Source organism: Xenia sp. Carnegie-2017, unplaced genomic scaffold (genome assembly GCF_021976095.1).
Source record: "Xenia sp. Carnegie-2017 unplaced genomic scaffold, XeniaSp_v1 HiC_scaffold_120, whole genome shotgun sequence".
NCBI classification, from domain to species: domain Eukaryota; kingdom Metazoa; phylum Cnidaria; class Anthozoa; order Malacalcyonacea; family Xeniidae; genus Xenia; species Xenia sp. Carnegie-2017.
In genome coordinates, this window is record NW_025813426.1 from 589 (window position 1) to 22000 (window position 21412).

General features: G+C 33.5%; 1 protein-coding gene and 2 long non-coding RNA genes across 4 annotated transcripts; all 3 read right to left on the bottom strand.

Annotated features, from left to right (window-relative positions):
- Positions 1 to 4934: 4934 nt before the first annotated feature.
- Positions 4935 to 8900, bottom strand: LOC124446711 (nuclear pore membrane glycoprotein 210-like). The gene is made up of 6 exons (XM_046997574.1): positions 8869 to 8900; positions 8550 to 8703; positions 8373 to 8481; positions 8071 to 8166; positions 5914 to 6025; positions 4935 to 5233 (listed from the first exon to the last, which is right to left on the bottom strand). Exons 1-5 carry the CDS (start codon positions 8898 to 8900, stop codon positions 6009 to 6011), a joined length of 408 nt encoding a protein of 135 aa, XP_046853530.1. The 3' UTR covers positions 4935 to 5233; positions 5914 to 6008.
- Positions 8901 to 8904: 4 nt separating this feature from the next.
- On the bottom strand, positions 8905 to 13895 carry LOC124446719. Its single transcript, XR_006948514.1, has 9 exons — positions 13835 to 13895; positions 13230 to 13449; positions 13079 to 13142; positions 12921 to 13008; positions 10738 to 10867; positions 10498 to 10626; positions 10108 to 10173; positions 9307 to 9548; positions 8905 to 9018 (listed from the first exon to the last, which is right to left on the bottom strand). It is a non-coding gene; the product is annotated as an uncharacterized LOC124446719 (long non-coding RNA).
- Positions 13896 to 18958: 5063 nt separating this feature from the next.
- On the bottom strand, positions 18959 to 21370 carry LOC124446726. 2 transcript variants are annotated; one of them, XR_006948516.1, is made up of 3 exons: positions 21361 to 21370; positions 21050 to 21115; positions 18959 to 19154 (listed from the first exon to the last, which is right to left on the bottom strand). It is a non-coding gene; the product is annotated as an uncharacterized LOC124446726 (long non-coding RNA). The 2 variants fall into 2 exon arrangements; XR_006948515.1 differs by lacking the exon at positions 21361 to 21370 and having other exon boundaries at positions 21050 to 21271.
- Positions 21371 to 21412: the final 42 nt, after the last annotated feature.

Consider the following 21412-nt stretch of genomic DNA (forward strand, 5'->3'; position numbering starts at 1 on the left):
ACGCATGCTCAAATCTGCTGTTTTATAGTCGAACTCCCGCTATTTTAAATTGGCGGAGGTTGTAATTATTCGACCTTTTAATACGAGTACAGCGATTAGTGATTATCAAATTACGTGTCATTGTCGGTATTAATTTTCCATTGTGTTTACTCTCAAATTGCTATTTTGTATTTGTGTATGACACAATGGCTTCAAGTGCGACTGCAATTTGCTCAACTGATGTTGATTTAGTAAATAGCTTATTAGCTAAACCGTTCTCTGCTCGATCGTCGGTCGAACAGAATGTTATCGTTCATGAACGGCCTACTCCTGATTTAACTATCCAAAATAAGGGAAGAGCATTTCAGAGATTGGTATGAGGCGAAGGACTGGCTGTGTGGCAGTACAACCTTGCAGAAAGTGTTTTGTTGGCCATGTCTAATGTTTTCCCCAAAACATCGCCATCGTGGACTAAGAATGGCTACAACGATATGCGGAGTATTATGTCTGATGCTAAGAAGCATGAAAAATCTAAATCGCATTTGACTGCATTTAAGACATGGAAAACGTATGGAGCTAGTGAACGAATTGATTGTCTTATGTCCCTCGCTAGAAGAAATGAGATTCAGCGTCACAATGAGGAGGTAAGACAAAATCGAGAAATTTTAAAACTGTTACTGAGGCCGTGCTGTATTTGTCAAAGCAAGAGTTGCCATTTAGAGGTCACAATGAGTCCGAAGGTAGCTTGAACAAAGGTAATTATAGAGAGTTGCTCGAATGTTTTGCTAAGTTTGATTCTGTATTTGAGCGTCGACTGCACAGTAGACTAGCAGAATCTGATATAGTTGGTGACAGAAGATTTACTGGAGTCTCCCAGAAATTCAAAATGGTCTTATCAGCTGTCTTGATTCAATTATTGAAGATGAAATCAGAAAGGAAATAAATGATTGCACATTTATGAGTATTCAGGTTGATGAAGCATCTGATGTCTCCACCAAAGAGCAGCTAAGTGTTATTGCTCGGTTTGACAAAGCAAGTGAAATTATGGAGAGGCAATTAGGATTTGTGGATGTAAGTATGAACAGAAATGCCACAGCAATATCACAAGTTGTCAAAGATAAACTTGGTGAGTATTCTAATATAAAAGAAAAACTGGTTTTACAAACATATGATGGTGCTTCTGTCATGTCTGGCCATATCAATGGTGTTCAAGCATTGGTTCGACAAGAGTATCCTTTTGCTCATTTTGTTCATTGTGCAGCTCATAGATTGAACCTGGTCCTATGCCAGTCAGCCTCATCAATTTCTCCTGTTAAAATCTTTTTATTAATATAGCTACATTCAGCACATTTACAAGCAATGCCCCAAAAGAAAAGCTTTTCTCACATCTAACAACCTTGAGTTTCCTGCCCTGGTGAAACAAGATGGTATTATCGCTCTAGATTAATCAATGTATTGCACAAAACTATGAAAAACTTTTAGATATTTTTGAGGGGTACTTGAACAACCAGCTGGGTGGGATGATGAGTCATTAAGTAAAATAAGTGGCTTACTGCATTATCTTGATAGCTTTCTCTTTTGTTTTCTAGTGTGTGTTTTTTACAGGATTTTAGAACAGTCCACAATTTTGTATTCCATTCTTCAAAATAGGAAACCCATTTTAACTATGGCATAAGCAAGATTGACAATTTCAAGCAGTTTATTGTGTCACTTCGCACAGATCAAGCTTTCACCGAGTTTTACCAAACTGCACTAGAAAAGTAGGCCCACCAGCAACCAGAGCAGATAGTAGATACAATTACAAACAGCTTTATTTTGAGATTATTGATTCCATTAAAGGCATGTTAAGTGAACGATTTCAAGATATTAATCAGTTCGAGTTTTAGAGACCTTGTAAATCCTAAACTATTTACTACATGGAAGGGCATAGTTCCACAGGAGAAGATCAATCTTCTCAAAGATAAGTATAGTCCTCTTTTGACATCCAAACTTTGGAGAGTCAACTTTCCTTCATTTACAACGACAAGGACTTTCACAAAGAGTGCAGTAATGAGGTTCTTAAATACATCTTCAAATTTAATCTCCAGTCGAGTTTAGGTCAAGTGGTAAATTTGTTAAAATTGAATGGTGTGTTGGCAGTGGCAAGTGCTTCAGTAGAGAGGTCGTTTTCTTGCTTAAAAGGGTAAAAGCTATTTAAGAAATAGAATGGGTCAAGGTCGGCTTAGCTCTTTGTGTAGAATATCTATTCACAAAGATATCATTGAAAAGAAAGAGGAATCAGAGGTGTTGCATAACGAGGTGGTTGAAAATTTGTAGAAAAACCAGGAGGCTGGCCTTTCTTTATAAATGATGAGTATAGTATGTTTTGATATTTGTTCGTATAATACATGGTACTTCATTGAGAAAATTAAGCATAACTTAAAGAATAAAGCCATCCCTGTCTACTTGCCCCAATCTAAACAAGTTTAAACTAACAAGTAGAATGCTAAGAAAAATCTCTCTCTATGCACTTTAGAAGTGTCGTATACTATATTATTTTTTGTGCTAATACAAATTTCTTCTGTTTATGCAGGGGCAGTGATGAGTAAATTATGTTTTAGGGAACAATTGTCTCCTGCGTAACGTTTCTCTGAGCCACCTTTAGTACCTTTTAACTAGTTGCAGTTTCAACGATTGCCACATTAAGAATGCAGCTAACAAAATGGGTTTTTATAACTTATTGTACAACAAATAATTCGCCCTCGAAATCGCAGGAAATGCTGTTTCCAAGGCTCTGGATTTCAAAATTTTCCGGGGGAGCCCCCTAGTGGGGTCGCGCCTCCGGCGTGAGATGGATTGGCGGGAGTGACTATTTTTCCTAGCTACGCCACTGCTGTACGTATAGTCCTGAGACGGACTATTTTTGTTGTTGTTGACTGACGTTTCGACAACCTTAGCGTAGTCATCTTCAGAGTCAAAATGAATGTATAATCTTGTGTCATTGAACTAATGACTTACGAGCGATTAACAAGCTTGAAATCATCAGCCAATTTACAATACAGGATTGAAGAGAAAACCGCTTAGATAGTTTAGCACAGACTTCTTATAGCAGTGCTTTTTAATGAACAAATTTTACAGCTACTTTATTTAATATTAATGTGTAATCAGTCCTATACAACAAATCAATTTCATGGCCATAATCACTGTATGTATAATGTATGTAAATAAGATCATCAGCAAATACGATAAAGGTAAGTTATTTTTTCAGGCTTATTACATTGCCTTCTCATATTCCCCTTTTTATGATAATGCAACAGTTTTTAAATACAGTATTATCTTTTTTTTGTAGATTTCTACATCTGGGTTATTAATTGAAGAATCAAGAACAGACTTTCAAAATACTACGATTTACGCTTTCAATAATGGAAATGCTATGAATAATGACTGCAACGACTGTACCATTCAATGCGTATGATGTCAAACACATTAAAGGTAGAGACAACCTCATCGCTGATTGTCTCTCGACCTTAGAACATTATTATCTTAAAGAAAGCTTTTCTTTTTTTTAAAGGGTGTTACATGATAATACATAATCATGTAAATGATACTTATTATTGGTATATACGTAAATATTATTAGTTAACTAATTAGTAAAATGCCTTACTCATACATGCATGTGTATGTTAACCACAATAACAGGAAAGCTTACGTATAGGACGTGGTCAACCTACTGACCACAAACAACTTACAGGATACATGGTTAATCAACTGACCACAGTTTACGCAAAGCTGTTAATCGTACGTCATTGTGCAATCATATATAAGCCGAAAATCGAGTTGTAGTTGCTTAGTATAAGTCCACATCAGAAGAAAGCTCATATAAAAGACGAACTATTTAAGAAAAGAATCAAATACAGATATATATCCTATCCATCAACGAAAGAGTCACTGAAAGTCTGAAAGCAGTTGTCTAGATAAGTTTGAACATTTAAACATTTATGTTATAAAGATTATATCAAAATTATTAGTATATTAAATAAATATTTTAAGAATTGACAACAACTTCTCCACAAGGTTTTACTCCTTTTGTTACGAGCAATTGAACCAAAAGCGGCCATTTTATTATTAGTCGGGACGTTCGTAACAGAGTAAGTATCAAAAAGAAATGATCAGCCCTAACAGTACTCATGATTTGGAGCAGAGCTTGTTATGTTCTATTTGCTGACAACGTGCAGGGAAGAACAAGGAGTAAAGATGACTGGAAGATGTTATTGACCAGGCAGAGTATTAAAAAAATTATAATGCTGTAAAGATAATTGATTTATTGACTGCCCTATCCAGAGTTGTTTAATTTGATCATGGTCAAATTCTATGGATGGAGACAATGGATTCACTAATGATGCATTGTATGCTTTGAAGTTAAAGTTCATGAACCAAGAAAGATGGCAAGAAGGTTGTGTGTGTTTTGATGCTTAATGAAATGTCAATTCACAAACATATAAAATGGGAAGGCCATAAAGTTTGTGTCTATGTAAACATTTGTACTGAGATTGATGATGACTCGATGCAGATTTGAAGCATCAAACTGTATAAGCCATTGGGTTTTATATAACTTAATGTTTAAATTATATCATATCTTTATCAAAATGTTTTAGTGTTGTTTGAATGTTACTAATATCTAGTGCACTATACTGAAGAATTGAAGATTCAGTGATGAAACCTTTAAAGTTTCTGTACTGTATACTTCTTCATTATTACAGTTTTTGCTTTAAGAAACAGTTTTGGCTTATTTACCTATGGAGTACAGAATGGAGATTTATCATATGCATTATTGCTGCTTTTTAAAGAAATGTTTTTCACTTTTCAAAGCTTTTCTACATTTCTTTTCACAGATTGATGATATAAAGGTAATATAATCCAATAATTTCTAATTTCTAAAAAGCTTTTAAGCTTCTAGCATAAAAGTACACTATAGGTATGTAATTCATTTGGTTTTATTGCCTTGCTATGACATATCTACTTGCACTTTAATATTCGCATAATTTAAACATCACACGAATGTTTATCACTTACAAATCATTTTCATGTACGGCCCAAACATATCTTCTTCATAGGTCATTTCAGTGTCAGTTTCATTACTGCGATCAAATGAAGCCATATCATAGTTGCTGCTTGTCCAAATAATTTCAAGTGACGTAAATTTATCAAACAAACGATTTTTATTGTCTCTCAATGAAATACGAAGTTTCAAATCTTGACGACTTCGTACGTGGAACTAAATATAACAAACATGGTAACTGTAGATACATGAATAATGAATTCAATAATAGAACATGCAGTAAATAGATAATGCTGCGGTATAGTCAATACATTGCAAACATATTTGTATTTTATTAAATCTATATTTGACACATCCTTAACATGACAATTTTCGTTCTCCTCATTTATGTATACAGAAAAAAATTTTTTCATTAAAAGTTACAAAACATTTATGTTTCTCTAGAGATACCAAACAAATGAACAATTGCTAATTATACGTAACAAATTCCTCCTTATTAGGACTCTGACAATCCTGTAAACTGAACGTACGATCCGTGATCTCGGGTAGTTGGACATCTGGTTCAGAGTTGAGGGTGGCAGGTATCATGCAGGCAAATCTCAAAGTGATAATAGAGCTCGCTGGATAGTTATTAGTTTCTGATGGATTATTGCCAATTGTAACCACAATATTTTGTTCCCCGAACTCCTTACAAGTCACGTGATAATAATGTAGAGAGCTTTGTTCACCAAACGGATGTTGTGGTATCACATCAGTTCTTATTGAGATCAGAGCTAACTTCTCAGAGTTCAATGAAGTACAAAATATATTATTAGTTACTAAAGTAATACAATGGATGTGATTAACTTTCTCATGTGTAGATCTGACATGAAACCATAAATGACGTGGTTACGTACCTTTCTCATAATGTGTTGATCTACCATGAACCCATGGTTGAGGTCCACCTTGTATGATAAAGTTCTTTGCTGAACCAAGGGTGACAACAGCAACGTCAACAGGATCGAGAGCCTAAAGATAATACATTTATAACGTGACAATAATGGTGTGAGATTTCTCATTGAGGGGATTGAAATTTGACAGTAAAACGAAACAGTAAATAAAATGTTAGAGAAAAGTAGATGAATTTTCCTTACTTTAAGTGGTAAATACGCAGCTACTGTAACAGTTGCTTTAATATTAATATTTTATATTGATATACAGCTGTGACAATGACATATCCTTGACGCAAAGCTTTGAGGCACGCTGATGTACAACCAGGAGTTATCATCAAACTCATCAAAAATAAACATTTAAACATTAAAATCCTGGCCAGAGATTTGCCAGGCGGAAAGCAAATTTTCAATATGAACATAATAGCCCAACATAAGACTTTTAAAAAAGCCATCACAATAATAAATAAAAGGTTTTTTTATTAATAACGTTTCGTCTTTAATTTAAGATAACTTCAGATTATATGAGATAAATTATATACATAAGGTTTTAAATACGAGCATATATTACAGGGTGTTAAATTACATTAGGAAGGAGGAAGAGAGAATTGAGAAGTCATTAAAATCGGCAGAATGAGATGTATTTCTTATATGGAAAGAACTGCAGATGGTTGTGGACATAAGGAAGGTTTCTCTGTTAAGGGAGAGATTCCCAAGTGTTCCGATATTCTGGTGTGTAAATGACGCCAGTGAAAGTGTAGACAGAAGTAAGATAATGCTCCTAAGAAAATCATGTACTTCTGTCTCCGATTCACTGACCTACAATGTCTTCAGATTCGCACTCAAATCACTCGACTCTGCAATGCTGCCTTTCCTCATATCAACGTTCGCTTTGTTTTCGTTCTTCCAGGCGTCTCTCCTCTTTCTTTCCTTTTAAAGATAGGGTTCCCAAGCTCCTGAGATCTGGTATTGTATACTCATTTAGGTGTCGATGCTGCTCTGCATCGTATGTGGGTCAAACCACGCGCCACTTACACACAAGAAATCGGAACACTTGGGAATCCCTACCTTAACAGAGAAACCTTCCTTATGTCCACCACCATCTGCAGTTCTTTCCAAATAAGAAATACATCTCACTCTACTAATTTTAATGACTTCTCAATTCTCTCTTCCTCCTCCGACAATTATGACCTTATGATTCATGAAAGCCTTCATATATCCAAACTTAAACCCTCTCTTAACACTTAACAAGGCAACTCAATCCCCCTTCACCTTCTTTAATATACCGCCATTCTCCCTTAATTCCGTCATCTAAACTTCCTACTCCACTCACATGTAATTTAACACCCTGTAATATATGCTTGTATTTAAAACCTTACGTATATAATTTATCTCATATAATCTGAAGATGTCTTAAGTTAAAGACGAAACGTTATTAATGAAAAAACCTTATATTTTATTATTGTGATTGCTTTTTTTTAAAAGTCTTATGTTGGGCTATTATGTTCATATTGAAAATTGAAACATTAGTAATATTGAGACGATCGTTAAAAAGCGTTACGGTACACTGATGTATCTCCAGGAGTTAGAAAATCATCTACTTTATCTTAAATAAACGTAAAGTCATTCAAAATGTACGACTCGAAAATTGTGCTATTATTATATTTTCATTGAACATAACTTTATTCACATCACGTTTCACTCTCAAGATACTGTAGTTTGTGTAATGGACGCTTTACAAAACGTGTTTTCGTCACATTGCATAATGAAAATTTGACAGAGCAGGTATACTTGCTGTTAACCGAACAGAAGCTTCTTTTATTGTGAGGAGTTAATGATATAAAAATTTCCTCATAATTTTGACAAAAAGTTGCCTTGAAACTAAAGGATGTTTGAAACCTTGTATCAACTCATTGTGCAAAATGACGTGGAAAGTTGTGTAAATCGGTTATTACAAAAACTTTAATATCGCAATATCTACGATATGCATAAACAGTTCTACAAAACACACTGCCATTTTTAAAGTTCTGTTGAACGAAAATATAATTAGAATAGTAAATTTTTGGAGTCATATGCCCTTTAAAAATAACATTAGTATCATCAGTCGCCACGTAAACAACAAACCTGATGTTCCAAGTACTTGAAATATTGAAGGATCATTAACAGATATCGTAAGCTTCATTTTGCGACAATCATCAAAAAACAATAAATCGTCGTTTTCTAAAAAAATTATTCATAAGTTAAATAACTTCAATTAATAATCACGCCTAAACTTTTGTACGTAAAGTTTCAATTTTTAGAAGTATTTAAAAAAGGATAAATTATATCTAACTTTAAACATGTATTATCGAAAGAAAGGATGAACTACGTATAACTGATTCTAAACATTAAATGTTTGTTAAACAATATACGTATCTACAACAAACCTGGTAAAGAAAATGCAGCAGCAGACACAGGAATCTTTAACTTTGTACCAATTTCAACTTCAACTCTTGAGGGGACAAACTTTAAGTTGTCCGGAGGCAATATATAAACCTAAAATACAACAAGTGAATTAAAAAACAACCATTTAAAGTTTTCTTCTTCAAGTTACGCATACACACCTTTGATTGAACATAATGCAATAAATTCTCAGTGTCATGAGCCTTCACAATAGTGAATCCAGTGTCAGCAGTCGTAGTGAGAAGACCTCGAATGTTGACACTTGCAATGGTCGTAGCATCAGAAGGCCACGAGTATTGTCCACTCCCCTGTGGCCTAAAAGGTAATGCACAATGTTACATGAAGTATTTATATTGTATACACGTGATCTACGTAAAATAACTGGTTAAACTTTTGGCAAGCGAAAACAGCAGCAATTTCTTTATGTCAAATCCTCTTCCCTCCATCCCAACATGCAGTAAATTAGGTTCATGTACATACTTCAAGTTGGTATTTGTAATGATCCCTACCATTTAGTATCCATGGAAACGCCAAAACAGCAGGTGTCACGGTGACAGGATTATAAATAATAACATCTTGTTTACCACGTACGGGAGTATCGAGGACCGCATTTTCTCCAGTGATAATTGACTATAAAATGGAGTAAGTGAACTTTACATAACTTGACAATAATATTGATATGAAAATCATTATTGAGAAGCTGGCATCAACTTCTCCACAATAATGAAACAAACTGTGATATCCTTCACTTTATTAGTATAACGACCTACCGTACAAGGCATTTACGTATGATTTACGTATGAGCGTTTAAATCTGATCAGTGAGAAAATAAACTTTGTAATCCATACAAATATCCATTACATAGTAGTACATATGTATGGTAGTCAACTACACAACACAAAACATTCAAATTGTTACCGTAATCTTAGACAGTACAGCACGCAGCACTATTTTCCCACTGGTCAACGTCTTCGTCTCATGATACGATCCATTATCAGATGAATAAGAAACATCGAAATGCGATTTTGGAAATTAAGTTGTGATTTGAATGTTACCACCAACATAAAGTTTATGATTAAGTTTGTCAAAGACGTTCACTGTGACAAAATATTCACGTTTACTTTCTAAGATCCAAACATCGCCAGAAGTGATAGAAAATCCTAAAAAATCATAGAGACGGAATCATCTCAATGTTAACATTACATGAAAACTTTCTTGATTTTTCTTGAGTTTATGTGATAAATATTTACGTGATGAAGCAACAGTAACAACAGCTTAAGCAACGCACGAAAATTGAAGATTTCTTTCATAAGACTATTGATGTGGTTTTCAAATACTTAGCAAATGTTCAAGTTAATACGAGAGAGTTGTGAGATTTCTATAAACGTTAAGCTGAAAATATCAATGATATTTTACAAAACAAAACTTAAACATGTAAAACTCGTGTAAAATGTCACAGGTAAATGTGCTTTAACTCTTTCATTCAATGAAATCAATAACAATTTTTCAAAACTTTTCGAACGCAATTTCTTCGACCAAGTTTTGAAATTTTAACGTCGTTTCGTGTTTGAAAACAAAATTTGGCGCCAAAAGTTTTGCCTTGCAAACGTCACAACTTGCGCTCAGTGACGTCTCACGAACACGCTTCAATAATGAATCAAACACGTGCAAATCACGACGTCCATAATCATTTTAAACAGTTATGAATTCAAGAATTACCTAGATGAGGTTCATCAACATAAATATAAGCTGTTGGTTGTCTTGTAGATATTTGATCTTTCATGTCTCATCATAACGTTAAAGATTAAACCAAAGTATCCATAAAAGTACCTACGTAATGTACTACAAGTATCTACTGACGTACCATAAGTACATGCTGTCTATTGTATTGTACAGTGAAACAGAAATACGTACATACACAATGATTTTAAGAGAAGCTAATAAAGAACATGCATATATAAATGTTAGCCAGCCTCCCTCCCTCGCGCGACAATTGTCAACCCACCCAGTCCATGGTGTGCACAAAGAATACTTTTATCAACAAGGGTGACTTGTACATACCAAAGAACAAAACCTACCCCTCAGTCCAGAAGTACACACAAAAGATACTTTTATCAACGAGGGTAACTTGTGTATAACCAAGAACACGACCAATAAAATTAGATGATGTTTCATGAAGAACTGCAACAGTTGTATTGCTTAGAACAAACTCAAATTGTGTTGACGGCATTTCGACATCTAATGATAAAATGATGTTTTACAATTTTAATTGTACAAATACTTTTCTTAAATCATTGGTATTATTAAAGTAAACGACAGCACGGGAATAAGAAATGTAATTATGTTTACCTATCATAGAGTTTTGTCGAAATCTTTTGACTGTGTATTTGACAGCAGTATTTATCATAATGTAGACATCCCTCGATGGAATTATTAAGTTATCAATCACCAATAACTTTACTTCGTCAGATTGAACATCCTAAAAGACAACATGAACGTAAAAATACAAGAAACATCATTAAATAATCTTAGAGTTTTCCTTCCAGCAATAAATTCCATTTGCGATATTACATTTTAGTGTGATAAATGGAAAAGTTTCTAATTTTGTCAAATCGTTCTGTTTTATGGTAAAGATTAAATTGAGCGTCGACATTTTCAATGACTTTGCCCCAAGCCTGGAGCAGCTAATCTTTGTGACGTCACGCACAGGATTCGTTAATACGAGAAATAAGTATATGCCAACTACCTTGGATGACGTCAGAATTAGGCTAGACCCACACCTCGCACACCGACGGACAAGGTTCATTAAAAGGCAACTTAAAAAAAGCGTTATAATAAGCCGACGATTTGACCGACGAATTAAAAATTTTTATTCAAGAACAATAATAAAAATTTTGTTAGTTGGGGCACTTTAATACGTAATAAAACCATGTTTATGAAAAGACGATGTTGAGTTGAAATGTTTTATTTATAATTAAACTGCATCATTTTGATTCCACCCAAACATTGCAACAGTTATTGCAGCTTTTCTCCTATTTTTTCGGAAACAAGGAAACGTTTCTTCGAAGTTTTCTAATTTACTCACGCTCTCAGATTGATATTTTTGCTTTATTTTTCATAACAAAGGAAATACGCTTATAAGCTACGTACGAACATTGTTATAATTTTCATCTCCAAAAAAACAAAACTCACGTGATTAGTCTTTTCACAAAAATAACATAAAGTTTCTAACACTTATTTGCAAATTGCAGAGAAGTCGCACTGACAGTACGGATCCAAAGATAAGACAATGTAAAAAAAAAAACACAGTCTTTTGACTCCAATTTAATTTTGATTCACGTACGTATTATGAGAAGAACATCCATTGACTTCAATTTACATTTTGAACAAAACATATCACAAGCTTATGGTGTAAATAACCACTTCTTGTCTTACAATCGACGGTTTGCAAGCTGAGCGATTTTCTCTTTAAAATCTGAAGTGTAATGTCCATGGTTATGTAGAAGCACGCCATGCACATATTGGACGTCAAGTTAAGTCTCTCAATGAAACGTTAACACGCGATGAACTAGTGCTTAAATGTCTCGATGTATCGCAAGTGTTCTTGTACGAGTATTTATCATAAAAGATACAAAGAAATCGAACGATACTGCACAGGTTCAAAGAACGTTTATCTTTTGACTTATAATAATTAGTCGATATAACTGATTTCAAGACTTAAAGTTTTAAAAGGATAACACCTAAAAGTCAATTCATTAAACTTATCAGCTGCACGCTCGCAATGCAAATCATAGAGAAAAACGTCACAGTTATCATGAAATAAATCAGTTCTTATATATAACGATCATTTTAAATCTAGCACAGAACGATTTTGTGACTGTGATCCTTTCATTTTTGTTTTAGAATTAAAATCACGTATCGTCAATATTTATTATACAACAACGTGAACACAATCAATGTACAAAATTTTGCTTCTTTTAAATCAAATTGCGCTATCCAGAGGGAGAAATATAGCTTGTAATTTAACTTTAATCCAACTTTGACTATTAATTTAAGTTGATCTGAAAGACTTTTCTCTTTCACAATTCAACACCCGATTTATTTTTATGGATGTTTTATGACTGACGTACGTACGTATCCGTCCATTTTATGGATGTTTTATGACTGACGTACGTACGTATCCGTCCATTTTAGGAAAATAAGAATTCATTAAACGCTCAAAATACGTAACAAACTATATAACATAGGAATTCTTGAATACGTGTGAATTGTTTGCACATTGGAAAACAACACTGTCTGGCTCGTTGTTAGATTTGTGAATTGATCTACGACGTATGGACTATGTTTCATACGTGCATAAAGCTGTCCAAGAAAGACTTAAGTACTACGAAGTACGATCCTTTACATAACCCACAAAATTTACAATAAACGCAACAATTTACAAATTGCCTAAATCATTTTTAAATGGGACAACTTAAACTGTCTAGTGTAAGTTGTGAATACATTAACGATAATTTATATATTTAGCAAACCTGGAAGGTTGGATGACTTAATTTTGCTCTGACCAGCGCTGTTCCTGTTGTTATGCCTTCAACAATGATACTGCTGCCCCCTTAAACCCTTAAAATAAACAATTTTCATGAGTTAAGTCCAACTTCAACAACAGCAATGTAGTAAACATAGAGTTTACCTCGGCTTCTAAAGCATAAATAGCAGCTGAGGTTTCATTAATTGATTCAGCAAATGGGACAATCCTAAATACAAAGTGATTAAAAATTTTTTAGCACTCATTATACTTATCTAACATGACAATACATTATTGATGCAGTTGTACTACGTACCTTAATATGCTGGAGGCATCCAAAGATCCAGGAATAGTAATAAGTTGCCAGTCAAAGACAAGGCCATCAATTGAAGAAAATAAATTATCTGTATCACCATAAGCGAAGACTTGAAGAACTTCTGGTGATTTTCCCAGTAAAAGTTCACGTGTTGTAGTTTGGATTTGAATACGATTTATTTTGTTGACCAATACATCAGCACAAATGACATTGAAAGTTACTGAAAGTAAAAAAAATCAGATAAAATCATGATCTTTGCTTAAATGTATTGAAGTGAAAGGGAGACACTCTTACAGCTGAAATTGCAGATATATCTTTTTAATACAAGATGTTTGTGCTTGTGTTACAATGAGAAATTACTCTTTCCTCATTAATACACAAACATTTAGACAATGACATATATCACATTACAAGATTACAATTGGCATTTGCATTTTCGATTTGCATTTGCATTTAAGGAGATTACACACACCAAATAAAATATTTAATATATAAGATCTCTTTTTAGCTGAAAATAGCTAATTTTAGTGTCAAGTAAACACATCTGTCTTATAGCAACCACTTATAGCAACCACTCTGTGCCCAAACAGTAAAGTTGACGTTACCTGAGCCTGCCGTAGAATAAGGAAGAAGGATGCTTAAAACATTCAAAGTATCAGGTTGTTTTCACAGAAAAATAAATCAAATAATGAAAGAAAACATTTTAACAAAAGAATCTTCCTAAACCCCGCCATTTTTGGAGTTTGGACGAACTGTATGTTTCGTATTTCTTACATAAAGTCCTTCCTACAATAAGAAGTAAAGTTACCCAAAAATGCAAATTATCTTTTTAGTAAGAAAATCAAACACAATAATTATAATCCACTATTTTCAAAAAGCTTATATCCACTCTGCATGTGAAATTGATACGCAATTTTTATGGACGGTTGAAGTAGGGCTGTATTAAGAGGAGGGCGTCCAGGCAGTTGCCAGGAGCCCAGCGATTTTGAGGGCCCCGCAAAGCGAATAATTTCAAAGGAAATGTTGTCTTTTTGTGGCAAGTGCAATACAAACTTCATATTACAGAGAAAATTTCGAACGCTTGCTTGTGCTTCCATTAGATGTTAGACATAATAAACTTGCAGGTTGTTATTGAGGTGTTAAATATTTGTCATTGATAGCATAAATTATAGTGGAATTTGCGTTAAATTGGCATTTTTGTTTTCACACATCAATGATTGCATTTAAAAGCTTGGGGGACTAAAATTCCAGCCATTCATGCATTAAATTTGTGACTTTTATTTCTATTTTTCATTTAAGACACGGAGGTGGTATTAAAAAATAATTTGAGAATAAATTTAACATATTGTACAAAATTCAAAAAAGTCTTTGTAAATAAACGTTTTTTTCTACGTTTTAAGACGTTGACCTTTATTATTGATACAGACCAGTGCTGACCAAGGCTAATTTTTTTAGAGGAAAGGGGGTCTTGACGAGGCTGAAGCCATGTAAACATAAGTCACGTATGAAATTATCATATAGACGTTCACAACGTTTACTGAATTGAATAAAAGATGAAAAATCATATAACTTACAAGTAATGATCACAATTATATTTGAAATAAGCTTACACACATTCCTACTGCACTATGTAAGTGTGACAAAACTCGGCAGATTAAAAGCAAAAGGTCTGCAAGAAAATCACTCAGTTTTTACAATAAATTCTAATTTATAAATGATTCTCAAAAAGTAACAATACTATTATAAAATTATGTATAGTTGTATACTAATTACTAAATACTCTTATTGTACAACTGGATTACTAGCATTCTTAAACAGCAGTGAACGTCTCCCAAACCAAGGCAACTAATAGTTAGATAATTCACCACTTAGGGGGTGTTTACATGAATCCGGAATGAGTTTCGATCCGGAATGAACTCATTCCACTTTAAAAGAAATCCTATTGCATATTTACATGAATCCGGAATGAGTCACAACTCGATCCGGATCGAGTTCATTCCTAGTTTCATTCCGGATCGAAATTTACTTTTTATCTCATGTAAACGCGAATTGAGTTTCATTCTGGAATGATATTGTGATTAATGACGAAGCACGCATGTGCCATGGGTATTGTCTTCTGGCAAATTGAAGCTCGTAAGTGAATAAAGAGGCTAAATGGGTTAAAATGAGTGCGAAGAAAAACAACAATTAGTTTCATGTAAACACGGATTGACATCACGTTTCGATCGGGATTGAAAGTCATTCCGGATTCATGTAAACACCCCCTTACAGACATTAGCAGCACTGATAAATTGTTTTGTCTTATTTTTCACTATCAATCGGTAAAACGTCGGATTATGATGTTTTACTTTAAAACATTTTAAAAGATTTCTTTCGTCACAGCATTAAATTTAAGCTCACATTATTTATGTGAAAATAATAATTTAAAATTTGGTTACCTGCAGCAAGTGGCTCTTATCAAAAAATACCCAGCATAAAGAAATTATGGGGCATGATCATGTGAAACATTAAGAGAAGAAAAGTTATCGATTTATCAAGAATGTAAATCAAATAATTTTGGTTGTACTTCGATCATAGTCAAGTTTTCGACAATTGTGTTCTTATGAATTATTCATTTTAGTAACCAGAAGGGCGCACAGCCGCCTGCGACGATTGTTTTTTCTAAACAGCCTTCAACACTATCAAAGTTCTTATTCATACACACATGTTTGACATTTTGAAGGCGTTCATGATCATTTTAAAACATTGTTTGGCTCTATCAAACTTTTATCAATAAACATGAATGACATGCCGAAGACGTGCATGACCATTCTAAAGCAGAGTTTAACGTCATAAAACTTTCGTCGATAGACATGGAAGACATGTTCAAGGCATAAAAGCTTAACTTTATCTGTGTCTCTCACTATCCTCCAATTTTATTGGACAGTCAACAAAACATTTACTTTTGAAAGATTTTTGAAAGTAATTATTCTATCACCTTTCCTACTGTGTAAAGAAAGACAATATGAAAAGAAACCTAATAAACTAATTTTTTAGTATTTTATTAACAGAAAACAGCAATTATAATCTATTCTAAAAGACACATTTTTAGAGACATGCTCTGTTATGAAAGATGTTCTACTTGAAACAAATTCTCCATCAATTATATCATGTTCATTGAAATGTCTATAAGAACCATTTTGTGTTGAAGTGAACTTTCGAAGAGACACAACGATGGAAAACGTAAATTGTCAGTTGACCAGCAAACGGCTTCACAACATTCAGAATTGCAATGATTAATCATGGACATTTTATGAATTACAAAATCCTCAAAGAGAGGTAAATTTGTTTGGATTTAATCTAACACAATAAACATCTAAAAGCTTTTATATTTTTTTATAGACACCTGTTAACATAAAGAAATTATGAAAAAATAATGGAAAAGCGATAATTGATTTGAAAGATGGACCTGGTTCTGATCCTTATAAATGTCAATGTCGTCATGGTTTCACTGGAAAATATTGCTCATTTGGTAAGTTTGTTCATTAGTACGATTATTAAATGTAGATGTAAATGTAGATGTAGATGTACATGTACATGTAGATGTAAATGTAAATGTAAATTATGTAGATGTAAATGATGATGTAAATGATGTAGATGTTAATTTAGATGTAAATGTAGATGTACATGTACATGTAGATGTAAATGTAGATGTAAATTTACATGTAGATGTAAATGTAGATGTAAATGTAGATGTACATATACATGTAGGTGTAAATGTAGATGTGCATGTACATGTAGATGTAGATGTACATGTAGATGCAGATGTAAACGTTAAACGCGAGATGGAAGTGGAAGCTGTTACAATGGAGACGAAAATCGACAAGGTTAGAAAAACATATGATTCTGAAATAAAGGAAATTCAGAAGCATCATAAGAAGGAAATTGGTAAGGTGAAAATGGATACTCAATAAATTTTAAGTCTACGTACGTATGACGTTGATCAAACTAAACAACGTCGATTACTGATCATTTGATTCCGCCAATTTTTTTGTTCACTTTTTTTTCATGAAAAAAATAAACAAATAATTATTTCTTCTAGATGCGCAAAGATTTTCAGGAAATAGTGAAGCTAAAAAACTCTTTGAAAGAGGAAAATGTTTGGTTTAAAAGCGAAAAAGAAGAGATGTAAACGTTAAACGCGAGATGGAAGTGGAAGCTGTTACAATGGAGACGAAAATCGACAAGGTTAGAAAAACATATGATTCTGAAATAAAGGAAATTCAGAAGCATCATAAGAAGGAAATTGGTAAGGTGAAAAACAAACAAACGAAACATCAAATGGATGATTGTGTCAAATGAGAAAAGGATAAAGAAGTAGAGTTGGAAGTTGCCCATAATAAGATTGAAGTAAGAGTAAGTTTTTTTTTGTAACTTTGTGTATATGTGACACGTTTTTACGGTAAATAATCTATCACGTGTTGTATTCAATCTATCACGTGATGTATTAATCCATCACGTGGTGTATTCAATCTATCATGTGGTGTACTCAAAGATCCATTAAACTTTATCTTATTCAAAGTTTTTTTTTATTGAAATTTTCTGATTCAAAATCGTTTCATTTCAGTCAATGAATCGTGAACTTACGACATTGGAGAACTTGAAAATTGAATACAATCAGAACAATATTGAACAGGTTCGGTTTGTTGCTTAATTTTTAACCCATTTTCCATCAAATTTTTACTTCTTTATCTTCTCTTTTATCTCATATCTTCCTAGGCCCGTTCATTACAGTATTTCATTTCACAATTAACAGAATTTCAGGAGTAATTTCAAACATTAGCGCAAGCTCAACATGAGACAAAATTACTTTGCAAGTAAAGTTCTATAAATTTACATATCCAAAAAAGTCACCCTGTTTTATATGGTGGTCTTCATCTAATCCATGTGGTAAACCGTATTATCCATGTAGTGAACCGTATTATCCATATAGTCAACCGTATTATCTATGTCGTGAACCATATTATGTATATAGTCAACCATGTTATCCATGCATTAAATTGAATTATCCTAATCATAAAACAATTTTCTACATCGTCAAGGCAAAAAGATGAGAGGATCAAATAAGAAAAATAGCGTCGAAGAGAAACTGAATTGATTTGTGAAGTGAGAATGTTGTTATTTATAATATTATCTATTTCAAGAAATACAACATTGATTGCATAGTTTTTTCTCTATTTTTAGTTTCTTATGAATTGTTGTTTTTCATCGATTTTGTTATTCGAATTTTTCGAAATTGAAATCTCGTGAAAAACATCTTAAAGTGAAACACGATGTGACAGAAGTGATGTGCCGATGTGATGTGCTTCATTGTAAATGAAGCACATCAGGTCAACTATATTCAAATTTTCTCAACAGAAAAAATCAAAAGAGACACGAAAACACGAAATTAAGTATTCCATAGCAATCTATGATAAACGCATCTGTGATGAGTGGTCATCTAAATGGTTTACAGGCAATTTTAAGACAGGTGTACCCCTATGCTTATTTTTTTCATTGTGCAGCACATAGGCTTAATTTGGTTTTATGTCAATCTGCTCTGAAAATTAAGGAGGTGAAAATATTTTTTCTAATGTTTCTGCATTTTCCACCTTTACAAATTCCAGTCCTGAAAGAAAATCCCATTTGAAATCTCATGGGGTTGATATACCTGCTCCAGGGGAAACTAGGTGGTATTTCAAACCTCGAGCTGTGTCTGCTATTTTTAATAATTATGATAAACTAGTGAAAGCATTTACAGAGATAAGTGAAAATCCTTGGAAATGGACTGATGAAACAAGTACACGTACTGATGGCCTCCTCCACTACCTTGAATCATTTCTTTTTTGTTTCCTTTTACTACTTTACTACCAAATCTTGGAGAGATCAGCCATTTTATATGATATTCTACAAAATAGGTCTACTGATTATGCATTTGGCATGAGAAAAATTGAAGAATTTGGTAATTTTCTAATTTCCCTCCGCAATGAAACAGCTTTTGAAATTTGTTATTCTGCAACTGAAAGTAAAACTGGTCCTCCATCTCGAAAATCTGAGATAAATATAAATTTTAAACAGCTCTATTACGAAGTCATTGATTGTGTAACAAATATGCTTAAGGAAAGATTCACGGATGCAGAGAGCTTTTCATTTCTTGACTTAGTCAATCCTAAACTTTTTGTGCAGTGGAAAACAGCTATTCCTAATGAAAAATTCAACAACTATCAGCAAAATATGGTCCTCTCTTTAATATACCTAGGCTTCGAAGTCAACTTTTTTTTGTGTACCAAGATAAAGATTTTTTAAAAGATAACTCCATGGAATTATTGAAATACATTTATCACATTGGTATTCTCCAGTGTATACCCGAATTTGTTAAATTATTGAAACTTAACGCTGTTATTGCCATTTCTAGTGCTTCAGCTGAAAGATCGTTTTCATGTTTAAATAGGGTGAAAACTTTTTTAAGGAATTCAATGGGGGATGAACGCCTTGGCTCATTATGCAGAATTTCAATTCATAAAGATATTTTAAAAGCAAAAGACGATCAAAGCAATTACATCCAGCCATCCTGGATAAGTTTATTAAAAAACCTCGCAGACTAAATTTTTCATACAAATGAGTCTGCATGGCTCATTTTTCACTCTCTAATGCCGCTTTAAGCAAACCAAAAACAAATCTTTGAAAATGTATGTTTTTGATAATTAGTTATTGCACTTGATACAACCATTTGTCTCCTCTGAAGCAGATCAGCAATAATCACTAAACCAAATAAACTGCGCTTAAAAAATGTGCTCTATAAAGGTTAAACTTTTCTGGAAAAATTGTGAAATGGTTTTAAAGGGTTGGAAAAAGACCGAGAATAGGATGAGAATTGAGCATTTTCATTCTTTAAAAATTGTCCCAGATGGTCTCCCATTTCTAACCAAATTCCTCTTTTCAACTGAGGTGTGAGGGCGAGAATCTGGCGCCTTAAAACCAGACTGCTCATTAAAAAGGCTCTAATGAGGGCTGTCTATGTCGGAATCACATTTTTATACTTCCAGAGTGGATGTGTTGTGTGTTTCCTAGGCATGCTGATGAGCCCTGACATAGGGCGAAACAGTCCAAGACTGAAGGATATTTGAAAAATAAATTTAAACGGTTGTACGAGGCGTGACGTTCCATGTTATAGCTTCGTAAATAAAACCAAAAAGCGTTTTCCGGGAGTTTAAGGCATTTAATTTTCAAAATTTTGACACTCGGCGCCAACCATGGTGGCGCCTCGTGGGCTGTGCACTAGCGTATGAGCATGACCTTGTTATCTCAACCAGCTTCCCCACTGTTTACGTGATGAAGCAACAGTAACAACAGCTTAAGCAACGCACGAAAATTGAAGATTTCTTTCATAAGACTATTGATGTGGTTTTCAAATAGTTAGCAAATGTTCAAGTTAATACGAGAGAGTTGTGAGATTTCTATAAATGTTAAGCTGAAAATATCAATGATACTTTACAAATCAAAACTTAAACATGTACAACTCGTGTAAAACGTCACAGGTAAATGTGCTTTAACTCTTTCATTCAATGAAATCAATAACAATTTTTTCCAAATCCTTTTCTAACGCAATTTCTTCGCCCAAGTTTTGAAATTTTAACGTCGTTTCGTGTTTGAAAACAAAATTTGGCGCCAAAAAGTTTTGCCTTGCAAACGTCACAACTTGCGCTCAGTGGCGTCACACGAACACGCTTCAATAATGAATCAAGCACGTGCAAATCACGACGTCCATAATCATTTTAAACAGTTATGAATTCAAGAATTACCTAGATGAGGTTCATCAACATAAATATAAGCTGTTGGTTGTCTTGTAGATATTTGATCTTTCATGTCTCATCATAACGTTAAAGATTAAACCAAAGTATCCATAAAAGTACCTACGTAATGTACTACAAGTATCTACTTACGTACCATAAGTACATGCTGTCTATTGTATTGTACAGTGAAACAGAGATACGTACATACACAATGATTTTAAGAGAAGCTAATAAGAACATGCATATATAAATGTTAGCCAGCCTCCCTCCCTCGCGACAATTGTCAACCCACCCAGTCCATGGTGTGCACAAAAGAATACTTTTATCAACAAGGGTGACTTGTACATACCAAAGAACAAAAACCTACCCCTC

What these genes read in the sequence shown, in the direction of transcription:
- LOC124446711 (XM_046997574.1), bottom strand. Translation starts at nt 8,900, where the DNA reads ATGGTAGGGATCATTACAAATACCAACTTGAA. An exon ending in TGCATTATGTTCAATCAAAG is followed by an intron (nt 8,482 to 8,549) that starts GTGTGTATGCGT and finishes GTTGTATTTTAG; the next exon opens with GTTTATATATTGCCTCCGGA. An exon ending in TGCTGCATTTTCTTTACCAG is followed by an intron (nt 8,167 to 8,372) that starts GTTTGTTGTAGA and finishes TAATTTTTTTAG; the next exon opens with AAAACGACGATTTATTGTTT.